Source organism: Labeo rohita, chromosome 9, assembly GCF_022985175.1.
Source record: "Labeo rohita strain BAU-BD-2019 chromosome 9, IGBB_LRoh.1.0, whole genome shotgun sequence".
In the NCBI taxonomy this organism is placed as follows: domain Eukaryota; kingdom Metazoa; phylum Chordata; class Actinopteri; order Cypriniformes; family Cyprinidae; genus Labeo; species Labeo rohita.
In genome coordinates, this window is record NC_066877.1 from 40,457,435 (window position 1) to 40,478,787 (window position 21,353).

A 21,353-nucleotide genomic window follows, 5' to 3' on the forward strand; every position below is an offset into this window, starting at 1 on the left:
GACCCAGGAGGACACCACTGCTGACACAAAGGCATAATAAGCAAGACTGGAGTTTGCCCAAACTTATGTGACAAAACCACAATCGTACTGTGGACAGATGAGACAAAAGTAGAGCTTTTTGGTAAAGGATATCACAGCACTGTTTACAGAAAAAGAAATGAAGCCTTCAAAGAAAAGAATCAAACATGGTGGTCCAAAATTCCAGTAGAGAGGTGTAAGAAGCTCATTCATGGTTACAGGCAGCGACTGATTTCAGGTATTTTTTCCAAAGGGGGTGCTACCAAATATTAAGTTAAGGGTGCCAAAACTTTTGTCCAGTGCATTTTCTGGGTTCTGCGTGGAATTTTATCAGATTTGACTTTTCTTCTCTGTTTTTTTGTGTTGTTCCATAAAACAAAATAAATAAACAAACATGTACCAAAACATTTGCGACTGCAACAATTTTCTGAGAGAAGGGTTTTCTGACAGAATTGCAAGGGTGCCAATATTTTTGGCCATGACTGTAAATATATATATATATATATAGGTTAAAATGACAAAAACATTGGTACTTCAGTACTTTTACTTTTTCTAATATTAAAGTACATTAAAGAGTGGAAGACAGCTTCTAACATTGCTATTTGCTTCCAGGTGTTTGTCAATGACATGCTGAGAGACATGATAGCACATCAGATGAGTGACTCCAGTCTTACGGCTCCACCATCTCGATGGAGGGGATTCGCACAGGCCCACTGAGGGTAAGAGCCATTCCAGATCGGTACCTGGCTTATGCGAAGTAGGGGTTGAAGAAGCTGAATTAAAGTCGAGTCAACACTGACTAATCGCTAATGACGTCATTCGTGGAAACACAAGAGACAGGAATGCATTGCAACATGCCACAATTTGCAGCTAGAGGCTAAAGTTTGTGAACAAACTATAATGTTGGTTTGAGAAGCCTGAACCTCCAGTCAACACTCAAACTTGTATTGCAGGAATAACTGAAGATGGGCAGGGTAACTGGTCATCTGATGTACCAGCATTACAGGTGACGTGAGATTTAAGCATTCACTTAATTTTTTTTAAGCAGTGTATTATGAAACTTGTACTTTTTTTGATATTTTCTGTTCCTGTTTTAGTTATTTCATGTACTTCAAGTTAAACGAAAATTAGAAATGGTGTCCTGGATCTACCTGGAATAAAATATATTTTCATATTTTCAGACCAAGTTAGTTTATTTCAAATATTTTTACGGTTTTAGTTTTAAATAACTTGAAGAGCATAACTAACAGCACTACAGCAAACACTCACCACAGGCAGAGAGACGATCAGCTCAAAGTGGGCGTCTCATCATTACTACGCTCTTCTTCTCCTTCATTGCTTGTTTTTTCTCCTTCACTTTGTTCCTCTGTGCTACGAAAGACTGGGGCTCCTGCACCTGACCACGTGAAGTTTTCATCTGCAGAAATAAACACATGATGAAAACACCACACTGCCAATATCAATGCTGACAGCAGCAGTATGCCAACACACTAGCACTTTCATAATACTAATTCATATTACTGCTCCCAGTGAACACACATACAAAACACAGACATTATAAATGGCTTGCTTATGGGATGAGATGTTTATGGCAGTGTCTGAAATGTCTGAGTTTGGTCCATAGACACAAAAAAGTAGTGCCGGTGACGTCACTCGCAGGTTTCTGAAGAGCATTCTTGAAGCCTAAAGTGGGCGGAGCTGACCGCCGCCACCATGGCAATGCGTCACCACGCGTCACTATCGGATAATCAAAAATGGGCAAAAAGACAGGATGTGGGTGAAGCTGAGGTGCCTGGTTGCTGAAACCATGCCCACCTAGCTCAACAGTAGTGACAGCAGTGCTGCTGTGTAAACACAAACACCTTTAGTTACTCGTGTAACCCCGGTTCTCTGATAACATGAGTGAGGTTTCTCACTATGGGAATCAATGTGACCAATCCTGGAAGCACCAATTACACCACATGTGTCAGTTGACAGACCAATCACAACAGTGATGTGGGAGTCCCGCCTCCCCAATCACTGCATAAAGGTCCCTACCTCATCTCTCTTTCCCGTGCTACTGCAAGGAGTGTGGTGAGATGCCTCACTCATGTTATCAGAGAACTGGGGTTACTCTTTCATACATTTATTCGGTATTTCACTATGGGATATAGACAACTCCCATATTGCAGATATGCTGTCTGAGGCTGCCTATAAAATTGGACAAAAGCGTGTGGCAAAGCCCAGTTTGCCAGAGGACAAGGACCCATGCTATTATAACCCAATATAATAGCTTCCACTACTCAGTGGGACAGGCACTAATGAGAAATAGGTTTACCCCTATGAGAATCAGCCCATGAGACAATAAACTGATTACACTTCCACAACGCTTTCGCTCTGTTTACATAACCAACACACAGACAGGGCACAAACAGTGAAGCCACTGTTCTTCTGGTGACGAAAAAAGGCGGCGGATAAAAAGCCATTAAATCCACTTGATTACAGTGGATTACAGACTCGCTCACCTAAGGCATGAACACTGGATTGGTTTTGAGAGACTCTTGAGTAATCCAAAGCGAACTGCATACAGGAGTTATGAACTGACAAAGCTTGAAGTTTACTAACCCGTTTCGCAGCTGAAAGAGCCAGTAATAATGCAGTCTTTAGCGAAAGGAGCTTTAGATCACTGCTGTCTATAGGTTCAAAAGGTGTTCACAGCGGAATCAGTGGTTTTGACACCCTGTTCAAATGCTGTGCACCCCTCATAAACCTGCATACAAACAGGTGTCGACCCATAGTGTTATTGTCTATCCCCACATGACACTACCCACCCAGTACCTGAGGGTGGAGTGTCCGTTCTCTGTACCGAGGATTCCCCTGGACAGAAGATCCGACCCCAAGTTAATTATTCCCGGGACGTGCGTTGCCCGTAATGAATGAAAGTGTTTTCTGCCCCACACAATCAGTTTCTGTGCCAGACTGTGAAGCTGAGGAGAGTGTGTGTCTCCTTGGCGATTTATATATGCCATCGTGGTTGTGTTGTCTGATCTGATCAAAAGGTGATGGTTCCACAGAAACTGCACAAAATGTTTCAAAGCTACAAACACTGTTCCAAGTAATTTATGCTCACGCTCTACAGCGACACGGGCCATTTCCATTTCGCTATTCTGCCCTTACACACTGCCCCCCAACATGAGAGCGACGCATCTGTTGTTACCAGCCATTTTATGTGTAATACATGCTACGCTGTCACAGCATTAGAGTCCTCACACATGCAGAAGTTAGCAGCCTTAGATTGACAGTTGGCACTGTATTGCATGCCTGGGGGTGAGGCATGCTCAAGCGGCATTTGTGAACCCAGAGTGCTGTCTGCACTGTTCGCTTTTCCCATCAAAGCTTCTGGAGAGAAGAGTGCTGGTGGCACTTCTCTACTGGTTGATTTCTTGGATGCCCTGGTTGAGCCCAAAGCCCTCTTTGGAGCATCAGTCACTGCTATGTATAAGCGGTGTCATCTGAGAAAGCAAGAGGAGGAGGGTTTCCAAGCTTGCCTCCCCCAAAAACCCATTCCCAAGGGTTCTCCGTCAGCAGCCCTGGTTTTGATTCCCCTCTGAGAAGTGGTAACCCGGCTTTCAGGAACCACAGACCTCCTCAGCTGACTAAGGCACAGCCTAAGCCAGCACAGCCAAGGGGTAAACCTTACTTTGCAGCAGCGGCAGCTAGACACAGACACTGGGCAGCCTAACTCGTCCTCATGTTCTGGATGAGGGGACGAGCAACAGCACTCTAGGACTATCTGTTGTTATCCTCCCTCAAAAAGAGTGGTTAATTTCTCCCCCTCCTGCCAAGAGAAGGAATTGGAACCGTTTATAAAAATGACAAAACGTTCTCTTTTAACCATTTCATCTGTGAAGTGGGCACCACTTCCTCCAGGGCCCCACAAAGAAGTTCTCCTCCCTCCGCCCACAGTATTGCCTGGAGTGCAGTTCACAAGAGAATATCTGTGGTGTGAAAAACAAATTCCCTGTGCATCCAGGAGGTGGGCCAAGGGCACAGCAAGGTTTGAAAATAAAAATACACACAAAACCAAAATTACTCAATTCCCCAGCCCCCACTAGATAGCGCGATTGCTCCATAAGTGGGCAAGAGCCGCAGCGGTCTGCTCCGTGGGCACATCCCTGGGTTTACAGCCTGGTACAAAAAAAACAATTTTTGTACCAGGCTGAAAACATTTTTTTTATGCTGTAAAGGTGGGCATTTTAACATGGGAGGTATATGGGACTGATTTCCTTTTGGAGCCAGTCTCTAGCAGCCAGTCAATGAACTGCAGTTTTAGTCACTTCCGTGCTGGTGTCTAAAGAGAGAGACCGGGAGGTTGCCACTTGGTTTGGTCACAAGTTTTAGACAATGGGGCTGAGCGCTAATAAAACATCAGAAAACACAGCCTGTCAGGAAAAAACATGATTTTGAAATGCAGAAATGAGTGAGACTTCATAGAAACTGCTTGATTGTCCATTGTGATTAAATAAGCATAAGTGAGCAAACAGCAATAAAGATTATGCAACAGAAGCTTGTGCTTTCTCTCTCTTTCTTAATAGCCTATCTAATAACTCTGTTTTTTTGTTTTTTTTTTGGTCTGAACACAGTATTGTCCATGTGCTGTGTGGCATCGGTTTTTAATGAGTATGAGTACGAGTACAGGAGCGCAGTATCAAGTGCATCCCTACAAATAACGCTGACCTGTGTGTTTTTAGACAGCATTGCCTGCTTTTACAGTATGCAATACAAACACTGTTTATTGTAGAACACAATTATTAGACTTACACCTCATATAACAACCACTGTTTTCTGCTTAAGCACAGAATAAATGAAGTGACATATGTGTATGTCACAAAGGTTCTGAAGCAATACCAACAACCAAAATGTAATTTATAACTTAGCGTAAGTATTGACCTCAGGCCTTGCGTTGATGAGAGCAGCAGTTCGAGCAAGCCCACGAAAAACCCTTCTCTCTCATGCTCTGTTTCGTCATTCAACAGAATGACAAATCTTCATGCAGACATACTCACTAATCACACATTTCCATATTTTATTTTTCCATTGAGAAAATACTTTACATAGCACTCAGCCTTACAAGTCAGCTCAGTAGAAGGACCTGTGAATTGGACTATTCAATATGAGAAATCAAAAAAATAGCATTTGAGCTATTTCTGTCTACTGAATGTAACTGATGAAATGGGAAACACTGGTGAACAGGAAAACACAGACTCACCTTTTTTGCCAAATGCAAAGTCATCTGAACCCTTTGCCAGTTCTGCAAATGAAAACACATCCGAAGAGGCAAATCCAAAAGACAGACCTGCAGGAGGAAAACAAACACACGTCACACACTAAACAGCATTCAGCAGATGATCAGCCTGTTTTGAATGAGTGTTGCTGTACTTTAGTCCTCGCTCTCAAACTCACAGCTCATGTGCTTTTAATCCTGTACTGTCAGAATAGGGCTTACAGACGATCATAAAGTGCTGAAATGGTTAGGAGTTTCAGTGTCGTTTTGTACTTTCAGTGTTAAAGGCAGAAAATGGCACATTTTATACCAATTTTCTTTACTTGGTTTGATTTCTTCAGCACAACAGTAAGACAATGAAAAACGGCTTCCTTTTTTGTTAGTGTCTTTTTTCTTATCTTTCAGAGGCTCTTCGTGCTTAATGGTAACATGTTCAACACTGAACTGTGTGAGACATAACAGAGAACTCTTACAATTCAAGACGATTGTCTTTTTTTTCCACATTGCCATTATCATGCTTTGGTGAAAAGTCTCCACAAGCTTCCATCGCTGCAGGTGCCAGATTTCAAGAATTTATATCAGCTATTTTCTTAAATCAATTCATCTTATGTATAGTGATTTACTTAATTGTAAATTCTACCGAACCTTCAAACAAACAGCTAAAGGTTAGCAGATTTCAGATCATGTAAATGTTTGAATTGAGACCAGGGGAGTAATGTCGGGTTATCACATCACATCAGTGAGAGCTCTGTGTGCCACAGTAAACGGTGACCTGAAATACCCCGGGCTTCAAACTGGGTGGCTGACGTGCAGGACCAAAAAACCATAGGATTGTTTTTGAAAAGCCTCAAATCCAAACCTAAGAAAATAATGTTGCGTGTTACAGCTCTTCCATTTTGTTGAAGAAGTCAGGAATTGAGTGGATAAAAATCAGTCTACATACCACAGAAATACTTCTTGTAAAAAACACACACCACTAACCTGCACAATAAGAGTGTGTAGAATGTCGACATTAAAAATAAGTAAATAAACTACACAGAACCTAATCTGGAGATGCGTGTATCTTAGGGGTGGGCGATATGACAAAAATATCATATCATGATTTTTTTCAGAAATATGACGATTCACGATTTTATCGTGAAAGTTGTCTGAGCAGTACAGCCAAACTAATTTCTCTATTTTAAAAACAAAGACTTTCAAGCTAATAAAGTATAAAATAAAAAAGCATGGCAGATATATAGGCCAAAGTGAGCGAAGATAAAAATATTTGTCATTAAAATGCATGTCAGAACAGCATGTATATGAAATGTTTAACTGGCAAGGCTTTAAGCCAAATAATGTACTTTTGTCATTGAGAATAAGTGCAGTGTCCCATAAGTGAAACTCTACCGCTAAGTTAACACTGATGTGAATATATGTCGCGTAGAACAGTATATTGAGATGGAGCCGATACAGCAGATAGAATAGGATGATGCTACGATATTTCTCCAAAAACAGATCACAGAGACATTTTTATAGTCCACGATCAAAATCGTCATAGCGCACACCCCTAGTTTAGCTCCAACCTTGGTTAAACACACCAGAAGCAGCTAATCATAATCTTCAGGACTACTTAAACTACAGACAGGTGTGTTTGGAGCGGGGTGATCTAAACAAAGACGTACAGTTTTGTTCATAACTATGGGACACAGAGCATAGCTTACCGCTTGTTGGTATACTGAAAGGAGTCTCAACTGATGACTGGCTGGTCACTGCTGGTCCAGAGGTTTTCAGTCTTGAGACACCCGTTTCCTCATCATTTGAGCTGGAAATCATATCAGGAGATTTTTCTTTTGATGGTGAAGGGCTTCCAAAGATCTTCTGCACAGATTCTGACCCAATGACATTCTCTGGAGGAGAGACCACAGTCTTGGTGCTTTGAGTGCCAAGATTTGCCCCAGGTGTCTGAAAAAGATCTTGATTATTACAGTTTAATTTGCCCTGGTGACTGGAATGGACTTCCTCATTCTCCTCTTCAGCTGAGACTTCAAAAAGATCAGACGGTGGCACATCAGTGTTAAAGTGATTATTACCATTTTCCTTGGTTTTGTACATTTTATCATCTTGATTGACAGTGGTGTCGGCCTTGGGGCTGGAATGAAGCCCTGTAAAGAGCTGCTCGCCAGCCCCCGGAAAGCCTTTGAAAGTGGGATCCGTCTGGCCAAACTGAAAATTACCTTGTGACTTTGCCAAGTCAGCGAAACTAAGGGTGTTACCAGTACTGAGGGGATTATTGTTGTGACTATCAGCATTTACAGCCTGATCTGAGGAACTGGGGGCTGCCTCTTTATCTTTCTCTTTGTGAAGCTCAGCAATATTTTTGAGGTCAGATGCAGATTCACTTTCTGACTGTCTGTCTGGCGATTTTGCCTCAGATTCTGCAACAGGTGCAGCAGATATCTTGTTTTTCATATTTGGGTTTGCTGTCTGACATGAAACACAATGGCTAGATGAACCTTCGTTTCTTACCAAGCAAGTGTCACAATCCCACTCTTCATCTTTTTTATATAACATGGCAGCTAATCCACCTTGTGATGCTGCTTTACTTTTTTCAATGCTGCAGGGGGCTTTGCAAGAAACGCATTCAGTTGCTGAGGCATCATTCGTCTCTAGGCAGGAGTCACAGTCCCACTGACCCTCTTCCTTGACAATCTGAGCACCAAATCCAGTGCCAAATGGGACTGCTGGAGCTGCTGACACTTTCTCTTGTTGTAGTGCTTCAGCCTGAATTGTTTTCATCTCAGCCTGAGCTCCAAAGCCAGCAGATGTCACCTCAGCATCCTCCAATCCAACCGTGAAGCCCTTCAAGCTGACATCAGTGCTGGCAGTGTTCTTAGTAGAATTTCCAGAAAGTTCAAAAGAAAGTTTGGCAGGAAGAGCAACAGGGCCAGAGCCTTGGAGTTCCTCTCTAGGCTTCGCCTCTGCTGTAGAAGGAGCTGGAGTGCTGCAGGCCACACATACCGCAGATGTTGGAGCGTTTCTTTCACTGCACACATCACAGTCCCATTCACCCTCCTTCTTGGAAAACATGGTTTTGAGATCTACTTCTTTGGATGAAACCTGAGGCTGTGGAGTTTCACTTTTCTTTTCAGTCTGTTGGCCTTGTGGGGATTTTGAGAGGAACTTCTGAGCCTCCTCAAATTTGACTTTAAACAGCGCCGCCTCATCTGCCGTATTAAAATGAATGGCCAACTGCTCAGTCTTCGGCATTTCATCTGCATAGTCCATAGCGTACCACACCCAGGATTTGTCAGATCCAGCATTTGGTTTAAGGGCCATATCGGCAGTGATATAGTGATTAGCGCAGATTTTCAGAACCTGCTCCCTCCTCATCAACAGACGAACTTTCCCAGAGGTTTTGTGTTTCAGGATTTTAATACTGCCAATGCCCCTCTCTTTCCATTCTTTTGTCTCCGAATCAAATCGGAAGAGTTTTGCTCTCTTGCAGAACATCTCTTCTTCCTCCTCCTCACCAGTTTTCACATCAACCATTTCAGGAAGAGGCACAATGGGTTCAAAATTAGGCCCATCCTCCCAAGTAGTTGCTGATGTTGTTGGGGCAGCTACTCCTTCAGTAGGAGGCTCTGGATTGACTGTGGGCTGAGGAACATTGTGACTGTAATACTCCTCACTGTATTCAGAGAGTAAGGATGTAGCTTGAGACTCAAAGTGAATGTGAGGACCAAAGACCTGCTCTTCAGGATACATGCTTGTAGGTGTTGACTGGAGAGGTGGGCTGTGTGTTGACTGGTTGTAGCACACAGAGGGACCTGTAGTAGCAATTGAGACAGTTAAAAGCAATGGTTTTAAGCATGCCTCAACTATTGTATACAAGTAGGTCTCTTTTTTTTTGGTGATGCCCCCTTTGGAAGTAGAAAAATCATTTGGGGTGCCCTCATAAGAAATGTTATATGCAATATTATTATTTACCAAAAAAAAAACAAAACACTGATATGTACACTCATGCTGCGGCTTCTAGCACAGAGGTTTTCATTCTTTCACATTTTGCATGTCTCCTTTATCTTACATACCTGATCGAAATCATCAGCTCATTAGTAGAGACAGCAAGACGTTAATTGGGTGTGTCTAATAAGGGAGACATACAAAATATGCAGGGCAGGGGGGGCCTCCAGGACAGGTTTGAAAACTTCTGCTCTAGCGGACACTATGGGGAATGCTGCCAGCATGACCATGTCTGAAGCGTGTGTGAAACAGCAGCAATCCTATTGGTCCACGTGGCCGGTGACGTCATAAAAGAAGTATAAAAAGGTATCTGCTGCATACGTCACCAACTTTTGTTGTCTTCAGAGCCGTCTATCTGAAGTGCACGTGAGAGACCAAGGCAGGTGAGCACTGTAGAAAGCGTGTGCCCCTGTGCCCGAGGACACTCAAGCAAACACACAATCTATGCGTCATGTGTCTTGGTCAGGAGCTTGTGCATTTGGTGCTCGAGGGCTCTGAATACACTCATTGTGAGTGTTTCCAACGAGAAAGCTCCATTCGTGTTTGCCCCTCTTCTCGAGAGATGAGGGATAAGCATCTGCCTTTTGGAGTTTTGGTCCCGCTGCTGCTGAGGCATAGCGAAGACTCTAATTGTGGGGATCTCAGGTTTTGGACCTGATTACCGGGTTGGCGAATATTGAGTCGAGCAGCGCCTCAAAGAATGTGTGTCTCCACGTTTGGATTCTAACACTCAAGAGCATATTCTGCTTTGAGTTATTGTCTCAGCAAAGAGCATGCGCGTCCAGTGTTACATGCTCACAGTAATGGGCCACGGCACAGTTTATCTCACCTCGCGATGAGTGTTTTGATCTGCGGGATCCACACACCCTCTCTAAATGGATTGTCAAATTTCGCAGACAGTATTTGGAATTGTGTGACGATGAAGGGCGAATCGTTTCAGCTTTAATCTTGCAAGATCGCGGGCAGAGCTATATTCAGCTCAGCTGTGCCCCTCTAATATGCATGTTATTGTATGTAGAGAGTTTGTTTTTAAGTGAGTGGACTCTCTGAATCCCACTTATTAAGTTCCTGCCTAGACAGTGCTGTCCCCTGCTAGGGCTGTAAGTAGACAACCCACTTTCTGTGGTCTGGTCAGCTTTGCAGGAAGGTTTACCTGGCTATCTAGGCTAGTTGTGTATAGCTATGTGCTAGCTCAGTGCTTAGGTTTCTGAAGTAGCTTTCTCTTTGAGCCCAGCATAGATATTGCGGTCTCCCCTTATATTGTTTATAATTAGACATCCTACTGCTGGTGGTCTTGGCAATTGCTGTGGCCCCCTTTTCTAGAGCCTAGCTATCTGAGGATCTGTGATTGAAATGATCCTCAAGCTCAAAAAACACATAAAAGCACCATATAGCATCCATATGATTCCAGTCTTCTGAATTCATTCGGTGGCTTTGAGAAAAACAGAATGTAAAGTCATATTTACTCAAAATCTTGTCTTCCCCATTTGAATCCGGTGTACATGCAAAAGCTTTAGTTTACTTTCATAAGCAAAGTGCATTCATAGAAGAAATAAAACCTGTCTGCACACGCCTCATTGTTTCCCATGTCTAATGTCCTGAGATCGTCTGTACATTTTAATGTTGAAAGTGAACAAGATTTGGGTGGCACTCTTTTAGAACCACTAGCATACACTTTTCAAATTTCAAACAAAGACTGCTGATTTGGGGAAGTCACTGAACTGACCAGTGAGAAGAAAAGTTTCCTGAAGTCCTTCTGCAGCATAATTGTCTTGATACCTCCTATATGAGGATGCCGTGCCATCTGAAGAATTACGGCTCAGGTCACGAACCTCATTCTGTGCGAGACAAAAAATAAAACAGGAAACTATGAACCCTAAAATTTGAAACTGGCCCAATCCAATTTCAGAATTTTTATATGACTGAATTTTACCCAGATCTATGCAAAACTGCTAAAAAATATTAACACTTCAAATATTAATATCAGAAATGCCCTTCCAAAACACTTGTTTTCAGCTGGTACTACATGGCTTTTGTTTAACTTCATGTAATAGCTTATTTTTAAGTCATGATTTTGACCTTTTAAGCCTTTACTAGGACAGCAGAGCAAAAGAGAGGGGAACAGGACTGAAAAGACCTTGACCTTGAGCAGGGTTTTACTGTATGAGATTTAATAACCCTGACCATACCTTTACTTGGGGTTGAAAGCTAAATTTAATTCAGGGTAAATTTACATTGTGACAAAGCAAAAACAAGCTGTTGCAAGCTGTTGATGTCGGACTGACCTTCAAGGCCTCGACCTGCTCGCATAACATCTGCAGCATTGACTTCTGGTCCTCCACCCAGTGAGGAGGCGTTTTGGATGGTGACGTGACACTCTTGGATGGGGATGGAGTGGAGAATTTAACACGGCCTTCAGCGGGCCATGTCAGAGGATAGTCCACCTGATCTTCATCCACATCACCAATATCTTCAAGCTGCTGGTTGACCTCATTCAACAACTCCATCACCTCCTCCATAGATACAGGTAACTTCACAAAAACACATGCCAGCGGTGCACCATAAGCAAAGATTTATATCACAGTATTCATAAAACTGTGACTGATTAAATAAAAACCACAATATATACATTATGGAAATATGATGACAAACACTAGTGAAAAAAACAAACAACGGTCCTCAAGACAATTTCCTAAGTAGTAGATCAATCACAATTATTTTTACACTTGCAAAACCTTTGACTTCATCTTTATGCACACGGTGAGGTTTTCTCTTTCTAGTCGAGTGTGATGAGCAGTTTCTCTGGTTCTCAATCCTCTATTCCATCATACAGTTTGCGGTTTTAAGTTGGACAGCCCTGCATGGCATGCTAGCTTCAACATGAACATCAACATGTTCGTCCGGTGCGGAGGTCATTTCATCAGTGTGATTCTCTGTGTTCAAGTGCATGTGACAGCACAGTTACATTACACAAGTCAGGTCCTCTCTAAAAATTACAGCGACTTACAAACTTATCATGCAGATGCAAAAAGACAGTGGTACATACACACACAGGCCTAATCTGAGCCGTACAGTATATGCAGCACTACTAGTTGAATCATACTGAACAGGAGGAATACAGTTTTTCAGCTCTATAGACTCTGACACATGTTTAATATAAATGAGACTAAAATCTGCACCATCTCCTGCAGTGGCCACTTATGTAAATAAAGTGAGCAGCACAGAGATTATAGGAGTGATTCAGTGGTGTTTCACATACCTTCTCCATATCCTCTGCATTGGCCTGATAAATCTTGGTCAAGCATTTCTTGAACTTCTTGAGGAAGTTGTTGCACCTGCCATGAGTTTCATTAAGCCCATTTTCTGCCTCCTCTGACAGCCTCTGATAGATCTGTCAATCAACAAATGAGACTCGTCAAAAGCTAGTCAGCAATCACCACTGCTAGACATGCAGCACTAGCTCTTTCAGACGAAGCTGTGGATGAGCTGAGTCAGAGTCAGTGTGACTGCGCCGTTACCTTCGCCAGATGCCAGTTAGACGAGATGCTGTTGAGTTTCTCCAGCTTCACGATGGCCTCCTCAGTGTTGCCCTCGATGTCAAGGAGTATGGCGAAGCTTATGTCAGCATCTTCCTCATATACTCGCACCTGAGAAGGCTGATGTCCAAAAAAGCATTAGAGACAATACAATAACAGAAAACAAAGACAGCAGCAGGATCATCCAAACAGCCAAAGGAAGCAAGAAGAGAGCTTAATTCATCTAGATACCTGTATGTCTCTGCTCCGAAAGTGCATGAACAAGGGCTGGAGGGGTTCAGGGATGCTGCCTTTGTGTCGGATCTTCTCCAGCAGGGGCAGCACAACCTTCCAGTAGTGCACACTGCGGCCAGCATAGTCCTTCTGATCGTAGTCGGAGTTTACCCGCTCAGCCTGACAAACAAACACACACACACACACACACACACACACATACATACTCCTTACTGCTGGCCTTCTGCAGCTCTGATGAAGGCACATTTAATGCTTCAAGACCTTCTTAAGAACAAGTAAAGGAAATGAAAGGGAACACAATATGGTCGTTAAATGTAAATGTCTAGGGAGAAACAATGAATGGCATTAGCAACACTTCAAAGTTTGAAAATACAACTTAAAACTGATTTCCATTACTTTTTATGGTGACATATTAAGAAAATCTGACTAAGTGCTATAATCGGGTCCCCAGTGCATCTACCAGCCCAAAAAATGTGAAAAAGAACAACCTAAATCGACTTCTTTTTGTTCATTTTCTTAGAAAACAAAGCGTTCTGTCTTCATTTTCCATCTTGGACAAACATCTTGATTGAGGGGTGTTTAGAAAGCAAGACTGAAATACCAAGAAAGCTCACTTTCTCAGATGTGGCCAGCAGTAATTAAGTCATCAAAACTATGAATTAATCATGTTTTGTCCAGCTCATTCCTCAACTGACTGCATGAGGCTGCAGTGCAGTCACACTATGTAAAAATGAACTGTATTTTTGATTACTAAGAGAAAACATAAATCATCTCCAGTCTTTTGACAGGACATGTAATTTGAGGATAATTTGACACTAGACAGTACACTAGTCAAGCGTGACATCAGGTAATGAGGGCAGTGCTCATCAGGACAGGTGTGTATCAGGACGTACAACGTCAAAGAGATGCTTAGCCCAGTGTATGAGCAGCGCCGGCTGAAGGCCGTGTTTCTTTCCGGCACGCAGCGTGCTGAGACCGTGCTCAATGACCAGATGCAGTTTAGCAGTCATCTCGGGGCTGTAAGACACAGAGAATGACACACACTGCGGTCAGGACCACATGACGTCACACACACACACACACACACAGAGAACTTGAGTGGCATGAGGAGTCACTCACGGCGCTCTCTTGTGAATCAGGCTGTAGACGGCATCCCACCACTCTCTCTGCCTGTCAGACGGCAGTTGCTTCATGATGTGCAGCGGCAGACAGCGCGGCTCGTGTGGCTGAGAGCAGGACGCCATCTTCGCGCTCTCCTGCAGCTCCGTCTGACTGCAGAACACCACGCCACACACGAACACCTGCAACAACACACAACAGCACTGCTGCTCATCAGACTGACAGATCTACATCACAGCCCTTCATGAGAATATGATGTACATTACAGCCTAGACTTTAAAAAAACTTCACAGGAAACCAATGTGTCCGATTTGTGTCCTCATGCAGTCAGATGGGACACAAAGGCCGTAGCAGGAGTCGAGAGTCTTTACCTGCTTTGACCTACTGGGCTGTAAAAGACACTTAATATTTAGTAATATTATCACTTTAACTGCACTGATACTATCAGATGAGAACAAAATTAACAAAATTGATCTGAATAATGACAATACTGTCTTCCGTAGGGCTGCTTTACAGCAGAATTTGAATGTCTCCTATTTGATTATGTTTGCATCATTGATTGTGTTATTTTCCTGCTTCTCTGAAAAGCTGCTTTGAAACGATCTGTATTGTATGAAGTGCTACTGAAACACACGACTTGACAGAAATTAAGCAACAGTTCTTGATAACTGATCAGCCAGGTTGTTGAATAGTCTACGACAATTCTGCATGCATGCCTTACTGGATTACACAATGTGCTGATGTGGTGTTAATTTCCCCCCCTTTAGGCCATCCAAGATGCAGGTGGCTGTTTTTCTTCAGTACAACAGAAGATTTTTAGCTGAAACCGTGCTCCTTGATGATTCATAAAATGCAAATCACTGGCTGCCGGCACTTTGAGAGTCAAAACACTTTTACAGGCAACACAAAACTTGTCTTGTTTGTCTGAAAGTTGGCCTTATTGGTAGATGTTATGGTTGTTAAATTGGGTTTGGAGTAAAACATGTTTGAGTTTAGGAGTGTTTAAAAAGATGAGATGCACAACAGTTATAAAGTGAATAAACAACTTGTATTCACAATTTCCACATGGAACTTAAAACAACACAATAAAACTAGTCCTTCAGTTCTATACCATAAAACATTCCTTAAGAATCCTAGTGTGCTGCAAGTCTCAATGTGAAAGTGTATAAACAAATTTATTAATTCATTATTTTCCTTAAAAATTCTATGAACAATACCCCATAATTACAACGTGAAAGAAATTTGTTTGAAAATTTTGCAAATTTATTTAAAAAAAAAATAAAAAAATCACATAAGTATTAGTATTCACATAAGTATTCACAGCCATGACACTTAAATTGAGCTCAGGTGCATGATCACTTTCCACTGATCATCCTTGAGATGTTTCTACAACATGATTGGAGTCCACCTGTGGTAAATTCAGTTGACTGGACATGATTTGGAAAGGGACACAGCTGTCTATATCAGGTCTCACAGCACAAACCAAGCCATGAAGTCCAAGGAATTGTCCGTTTAGGATTGTATTCTCAGATCTGGGGAAGGGTACAGAAAAATGTCTTCAGCATTGAAGGTCCTAATTAGCACATTGGCCTCCATCATCCGTAAGTTTGTAACCACCAAGACTCTTCCTAGAGCAGGACACCCGGCCAAACTGAGCGATCGGGGAAGAAGGGCCTTAGTCAGGGAGGTGACCAAGAACCCAATAGTCACTCTAAAAGAGCTCCAGCATTTCTCTGTGGAGAGAGAAGAACCTTCCAGAAGAACAACCATCTCTGCAGCACTCCAACAATCAGGCCTGTATGGTAGAGCGGCCAGACAGAAGACGCTCCTCAGTAAAAGTAACATGACAGACCACCTGGAGTTTGCCAAAAGGCACCTGAAAGACTTAGACCATGAGCTCCAGAACCTGCTCAGACTGGGGCAATGGTTCATTTTACAACAGGACAATGACCCTAAGCACACAGCCAAGATAACAAAGGAGTGGCTACGGGACAACTCTGTGAGTGACCCAGCCAGAGCACGGACTTGAACCCGACTGATCTTTGGAGAACTCTGAATATATCCGTGCATTGACGCCCATCTAACCTGATGGAGCTGGAGATGTCCTGCAAAGAAGAATGGGAAAAACTGCCCAAAAATAGGTGAGCCGAGCTTGTAGCATCATACTCAAAAAGACTTGATGCTGTAACTGGTGCCAAAGGTGCTTCAACAAAGTATTGAGGAAAGGCTGTCAATACTTACATGTACATGTGATTTTTTTTTTTATGAATTAACGAAATGTGGAAAAAGTGAACCACTTGAGTCCTCAATACGGTTATGTTCACACACAGTACGATTATTTACAGGTGTGACAACCACATTCTATATCCAAACTCACACCCATAAATTTTCAGGACTCACAACTGCATTATCGGAAAACACAAGCTGTGTGAACGAAATGTGGAAAAAGTGAAGCACTGTGATGCACTGTACAGGACTGGACAACTAGTCACATCGAACAGTGTGAGAGAGGTGCACTGCCACACAAACATGTGTCTATCGTGTATTGTGTTTTCTCATCTGTGGTTTCTAAATGTGCCGAAAAAATTAGCTGTGTGTCATCTGAAAGTTTTAGATCCAGTCTCCACTAGAGGAGTTCCCGTTAGTTTTGCTTTCTGCATGTGACTCAAATGCTCCGCTCTCCACCCAAATATGAAAGCTGCTGTAGGTTATTGCATCATTGTGTGACTATGATTATTTGAACTGGATCATTGAATTGAACTGTCTAAAAGAACTAGTTTGTGAAAAAGAATCATATTTTCCTGCTTGCCGGAGGCTCTAGATTACAGGTAATATTCAGTTTAATGTTCCGTTTCTTGCACAGAGCAATTGTTTCCCTTCGCAAGACCTTAATATATCACCTGGAGCCACAGGTATGTATTTTGTGTTGCCTGACATGATTTTTGTTATTCTCAAAAATGGGCAGCCACATGCATTTTATGAATCACCAAGAAGCACGGTTTCAACTAAAAATCTTTTTTACTGTTCTATTAAAGAAAAAAAAAAGTCACTTGCATCTCAGATGGCCTGAGGATGAGTAAATTAATAGCACATTTTCATTTTTGGCTGAACTAGTAGGAGTGGGAATCTTTCGGTACCTCACGATTCGATTCATATCAATTCTTGGGGTAAAGATTTGATCATGATTCATAATCTTTCATCAAATTTTTTGTGCACAATAGACATCAAACACACCGGTATTTTGATAAAAATGCCTATAGACTGGGCAGTCCTGACTCAAGAAATCAGTGTATCCTATTAACTGTTAACTTCCTAATAAATCAAAAATACTTTACACTTCCAATTAGGGATGCATCCAAATCAGAATACTGTGTTCGGAAAGGAAAAGACATGTACTATGGAACCCTTAAAGGGAATAAATACAACATGGGAGGAAAAACATATTTCAATGCCTTATCTTGCAATTACATAACTGAGTAATTATACTGTTTATAAATTGTGGGCACCAGGGAGCCACTATTATTAGCTTTTGAAAGCGCGTTCGCTTTTTACTTTCACTTTCGAGATTCGCGATCGCACATACTCTTCATTTACTACGAAGCGGCAGTACTTACCTCACATTTTACAAGATTAGATGTTTGTCAGTGATCAGGATGTGTAAATCATTTGCCATCATCCTATCAGTCATCTGTCCTTACTATGTTTATGTGGTAAGTGAAATTGTATGTACTGTAATGTAACAGGCTACTGCTAGCAAGTGGCTAACCATGTCCCTTCAGTGGCTCCAAAGAATGTGTTGTTTGTTTTCTGTAGGGATTCACTATTCAAGCATATCCCTACATCTCTACAAAAGATCAATAATTAATATAATATTTTTCTGAACACTTGCACTCACTGAAAATGGCGCAGAATGTATTTGTTTTTCCTCCTCCATTGTTGTTTTATATTATTATTATTATTATTATTATTACTACTATATTATCTGTGAATAAATGTGAATCGCTAAAAGACCACATTGCGATTTATATGTGAATACATTTTTCCCCTTCTGTACTTCTGCACAGCCTGATGTCATCACATCTTCCTCTGTGGAATAACATGTCTCATTCACAGAAAGAAACTAAAGCAGAGCTGATTTTCTGAGTCAGTGAACGCACCTCCAGGTCCAGCAGGCAGATGGAATCAGGTGCGTTGGTGTCCAGTTTGGAGGTCTCGAGCGTGAGGAGAGGGAAGAGCTGCTTGAGCCAGTCCTGAAGACTCACACTTTGACCCATGAGCGCCCACTGCAGGCCGAGCCACGCCAGTTGTTGCAGATCACCTGCATGCAGCAACACCGCTCCTGTGACACAGACACACAAACTATCAGTGAACGTCGGTCCTGGAGAGCAGCAGCCCCGCACAGTTTTGCTTCAGCCCTAATTAAACACACCTGAACAAGCTAATCAAGGTCTGAGGGGTTACTAGAAAGCTACAGGCAGGTGAGTTTTCATTAGGGTTGGAGCTGAACTCTACATGGCTGTAGCTCTCCAGGACTGGAGTTCACCACCCCTGCTATCTGCATCTACAGCAGACCCAACACACACTCACGCTCCCGTCTGACACTCACCGCTATCCCACCTGGCCAGATCGGTAGCTTTGGGCACCTGTGTGCTGAGGGCGTAGATGTCATCGTTGCAGATGAAGGAGAGCTGTGCCTGCATCTGTGCAGCAAAGAGCTTGTAAAACAAACGACCCCGGCCGCTCCGGTTGCCAAATGCCTCCACCACGTTCTTCAACAGCTGCTCCACATCCTGGCTCAAATTCAGCAGCATGTGACCCGCCTGACTCTGACGATCACAGGCCAGCAGCTCCAGAGGCTCATGGGACACCTGCTCACCTTTGAAGCTCTTGGCTTTGGGTCTTGGAGACTGAGGGGGAAACAGATGAGACACTGTAACGTGGAGGATCACACGGGTCCGAGCATGTCAGGAAGAGGAAATGGCATACCTGATAGGATATGAGATAACAGAGAGTGGCCAGATCCAACACGGCCCTCCACTGCTGCGCCCCGTCCTGCGCCCTCTTCAGCAGCAGCGTCCCGGCGTACAGGTACAGGTGTGCTCTCATCTCCGTGAACACCTCCGCCAGCTCGTCCACTGTGTTTGTGGCCGTGTTCTTCAGAGCCTGCATCGCACAGTCAAAACTGCACCACAACAAAGACAACGATGACCATTAGCAACAACAACGTTAACGTGACATCCAATCAGTGTGGGTAATTAAGGAACTAAATTTCATCATAAAAATAACGGGGTTCGTACACATTTTTACCAATACATTTCCATGACCTTTCCATGACTTCCGAGACAATATTCATGACCTAATGTTCCATTATTTTACAATAAGAACGAAAATCTGTTCAAATTTATAACAGCATATTTAAACTAAAATAAATGACTGCTGATATACTTGTTGGCTTTCTATTTGTTTTTATAATACCTACAAGCTGCAAGTGCAGCGATCACTGAATACTGTAATTTGTTCAGACACTGAATAAAATGTAAACTAAAAACAGATTCTAGTTACAAAAGTGATTCAGTCAAGAGCAGTGAGTGATAACAAAAAAAGCTGCAGGATATGAGTAAAACTATGCGAACTATGAGATATATGTGCAATCCTGCACCAAAATTCAGGACCTAATTAATCATAATTCTATTATACAGAGATTTTTTAAATAATTTTTTTTTTTTGGGGGGTATTTTTCCAAAACTTTTCCAGGCCTGGAAATTGCTGTTTTAAAATTCCATGACTTTTCCAGGTTTATCTAGGGTTCGTACAAATACTGCAAAATAAAATTTCAGGACTTTCAAGTACTTTTCAACTTCAACAACAAAAAATTCAGAGATCTCACTTATCAAACAATATCATTATTATATTTCAAATTCTAATAAATGATCTAATAAAACAAAATTCTACAAATTTTGCTTGAGCAGACAAAGGCAGGACAGAAGGTACACCGACGACAACGAACTGGCACAGGACTGCAAACATAAGCGAAATAAATAGAGAGCAAACAAGGCAGGTAATGAGGGAAACTGTTGGGTCAAATAAACCAATAATTAGGTAACAAGATGGGTGGGGTCAAGACTATAGACACAGAAGCACATGGCACATGGAAACAAACAAGAAAAGCCGTGTGCTCACACAAAACAAGACATGAACATGCAGCTAATGAGAATACGCATAAGCTGTGTCATCACACAAAACATGTCAATGTTTGCATGCAGCCAGTGAAAAACACCACACGGAAGCCACACAGCACAAGACAAATCATAACATGACAAGAACACAAGACAACGAGAAAGCACACAGTCGAACACAAACCACAAGCTATACAAAATGCAATAACGTGGACACAAGAGTGCACAGCCCAAGTGAACCCCGAGACTGCACACTACCAAAACAAGACAGAACATGGAGCGTGACTGTCTGAACCCTGACATGAAACCGAAACTGAACAAGACATGAGTGCCGGAATCTGTACACCATGCTCCAACATGAAACAAGGAAACAGGGCACAAATGTGCTGGACATGTTTGGATGATGACACAGCTTAATGCTCATTGGTTCAGACAACCGCGATGTTGCCGTTCTTTTCTAATATGTTTTATTTTTTAATCTAATATCATGTGGTTGTGTTTAAATTATGCATAAATATTCCCAAACACTATGCCAGTGTGATCTCTGCATGAGATATGTCATTGCTGTCATATTTCTATAAAAATCTAAAATACACATTTGTATTAAAGTAAAAGTAAATGATAAATACGCCTTTCGTATGGAATTAAATAGCAAGCACTTTGAGTGTCTTGTTCATCATATTTATTTTCATATAAAACAACAGAGCTGAAATTATATCATGTTTATCAGCAACACAGCAGGTAAAGTAAAGGAAAGGAAAGGACGTGATGTGTGCCAAGTATAGTGACCCATACTCGGAAATTGTGCTCTGCATTTAACCCATCCAAGTTACAAGCCTGACTCCCTAACCATTAGGCCACGGCTTCCCCCTCCATGGTGTGATAACGCCATATCTGCCTTTGATCTCGTAGGTGTCTGTTCTACTTTGAGAGGTCAGAACTGTCCATCTTGACTGCACTTATTTCACTCCTCCCCTCACTCCAGCCGCCTACTCTCACCTACAT

At 42.3% G+C, this 21,353-nt stretch overlaps 1 protein-coding gene across 1 annotated transcript in view; it reads right to left on the reverse strand.

The window, feature by feature from the left end:
• The window catches only part of LOC127171172 (E3 SUMO-protein ligase RanBP2-like), a 35,576-nt gene that overhangs the window by 1,692 nt on the left and 12,531 nt on the right, over window positions 1-21,353 (reverse strand). The window contains exons 7-19 of the mRNA XM_051119654.1: window positions 19,159-19,354; window positions 18,779-19,079; window positions 18,330-18,511; window positions 14,173-14,354; window positions 13,947-14,070; window positions 13,051-13,212; window positions 12,802-12,939; window positions 12,543-12,674; window positions 11,569-11,814; window positions 11,010-11,121; window positions 6,985-9,090; window positions 5,267-5,353; window positions 1,288-1,435 (exon numbers count right to left, since the gene is read on the reverse strand). Coding sequence (XP_050975611.1) covers window positions 1,305-1,435; window positions 5,267-5,353; window positions 6,985-9,090; window positions 11,010-11,121; window positions 11,569-11,814; window positions 12,543-12,674; window positions 12,802-12,939; window positions 13,051-13,212; window positions 13,947-14,070; window positions 14,173-14,354; window positions 18,330-18,511; window positions 18,779-19,079; window positions 19,159-19,354 — 4,099 coding nt within the window. The 3' untranslated portion in view covers window positions 1,288-1,304. The remainder of the gene's footprint in view (window positions 1-1,287; window positions 1,436-5,266; window positions 5,354-6,984; window positions 9,091-11,009; window positions 11,122-11,568; window positions 11,815-12,542; window positions 12,675-12,801; window positions 12,940-13,050; window positions 13,213-13,946; window positions 14,071-14,172; window positions 14,355-18,329; window positions 18,512-18,778; window positions 19,080-19,158; window positions 19,355-21,353) is intronic.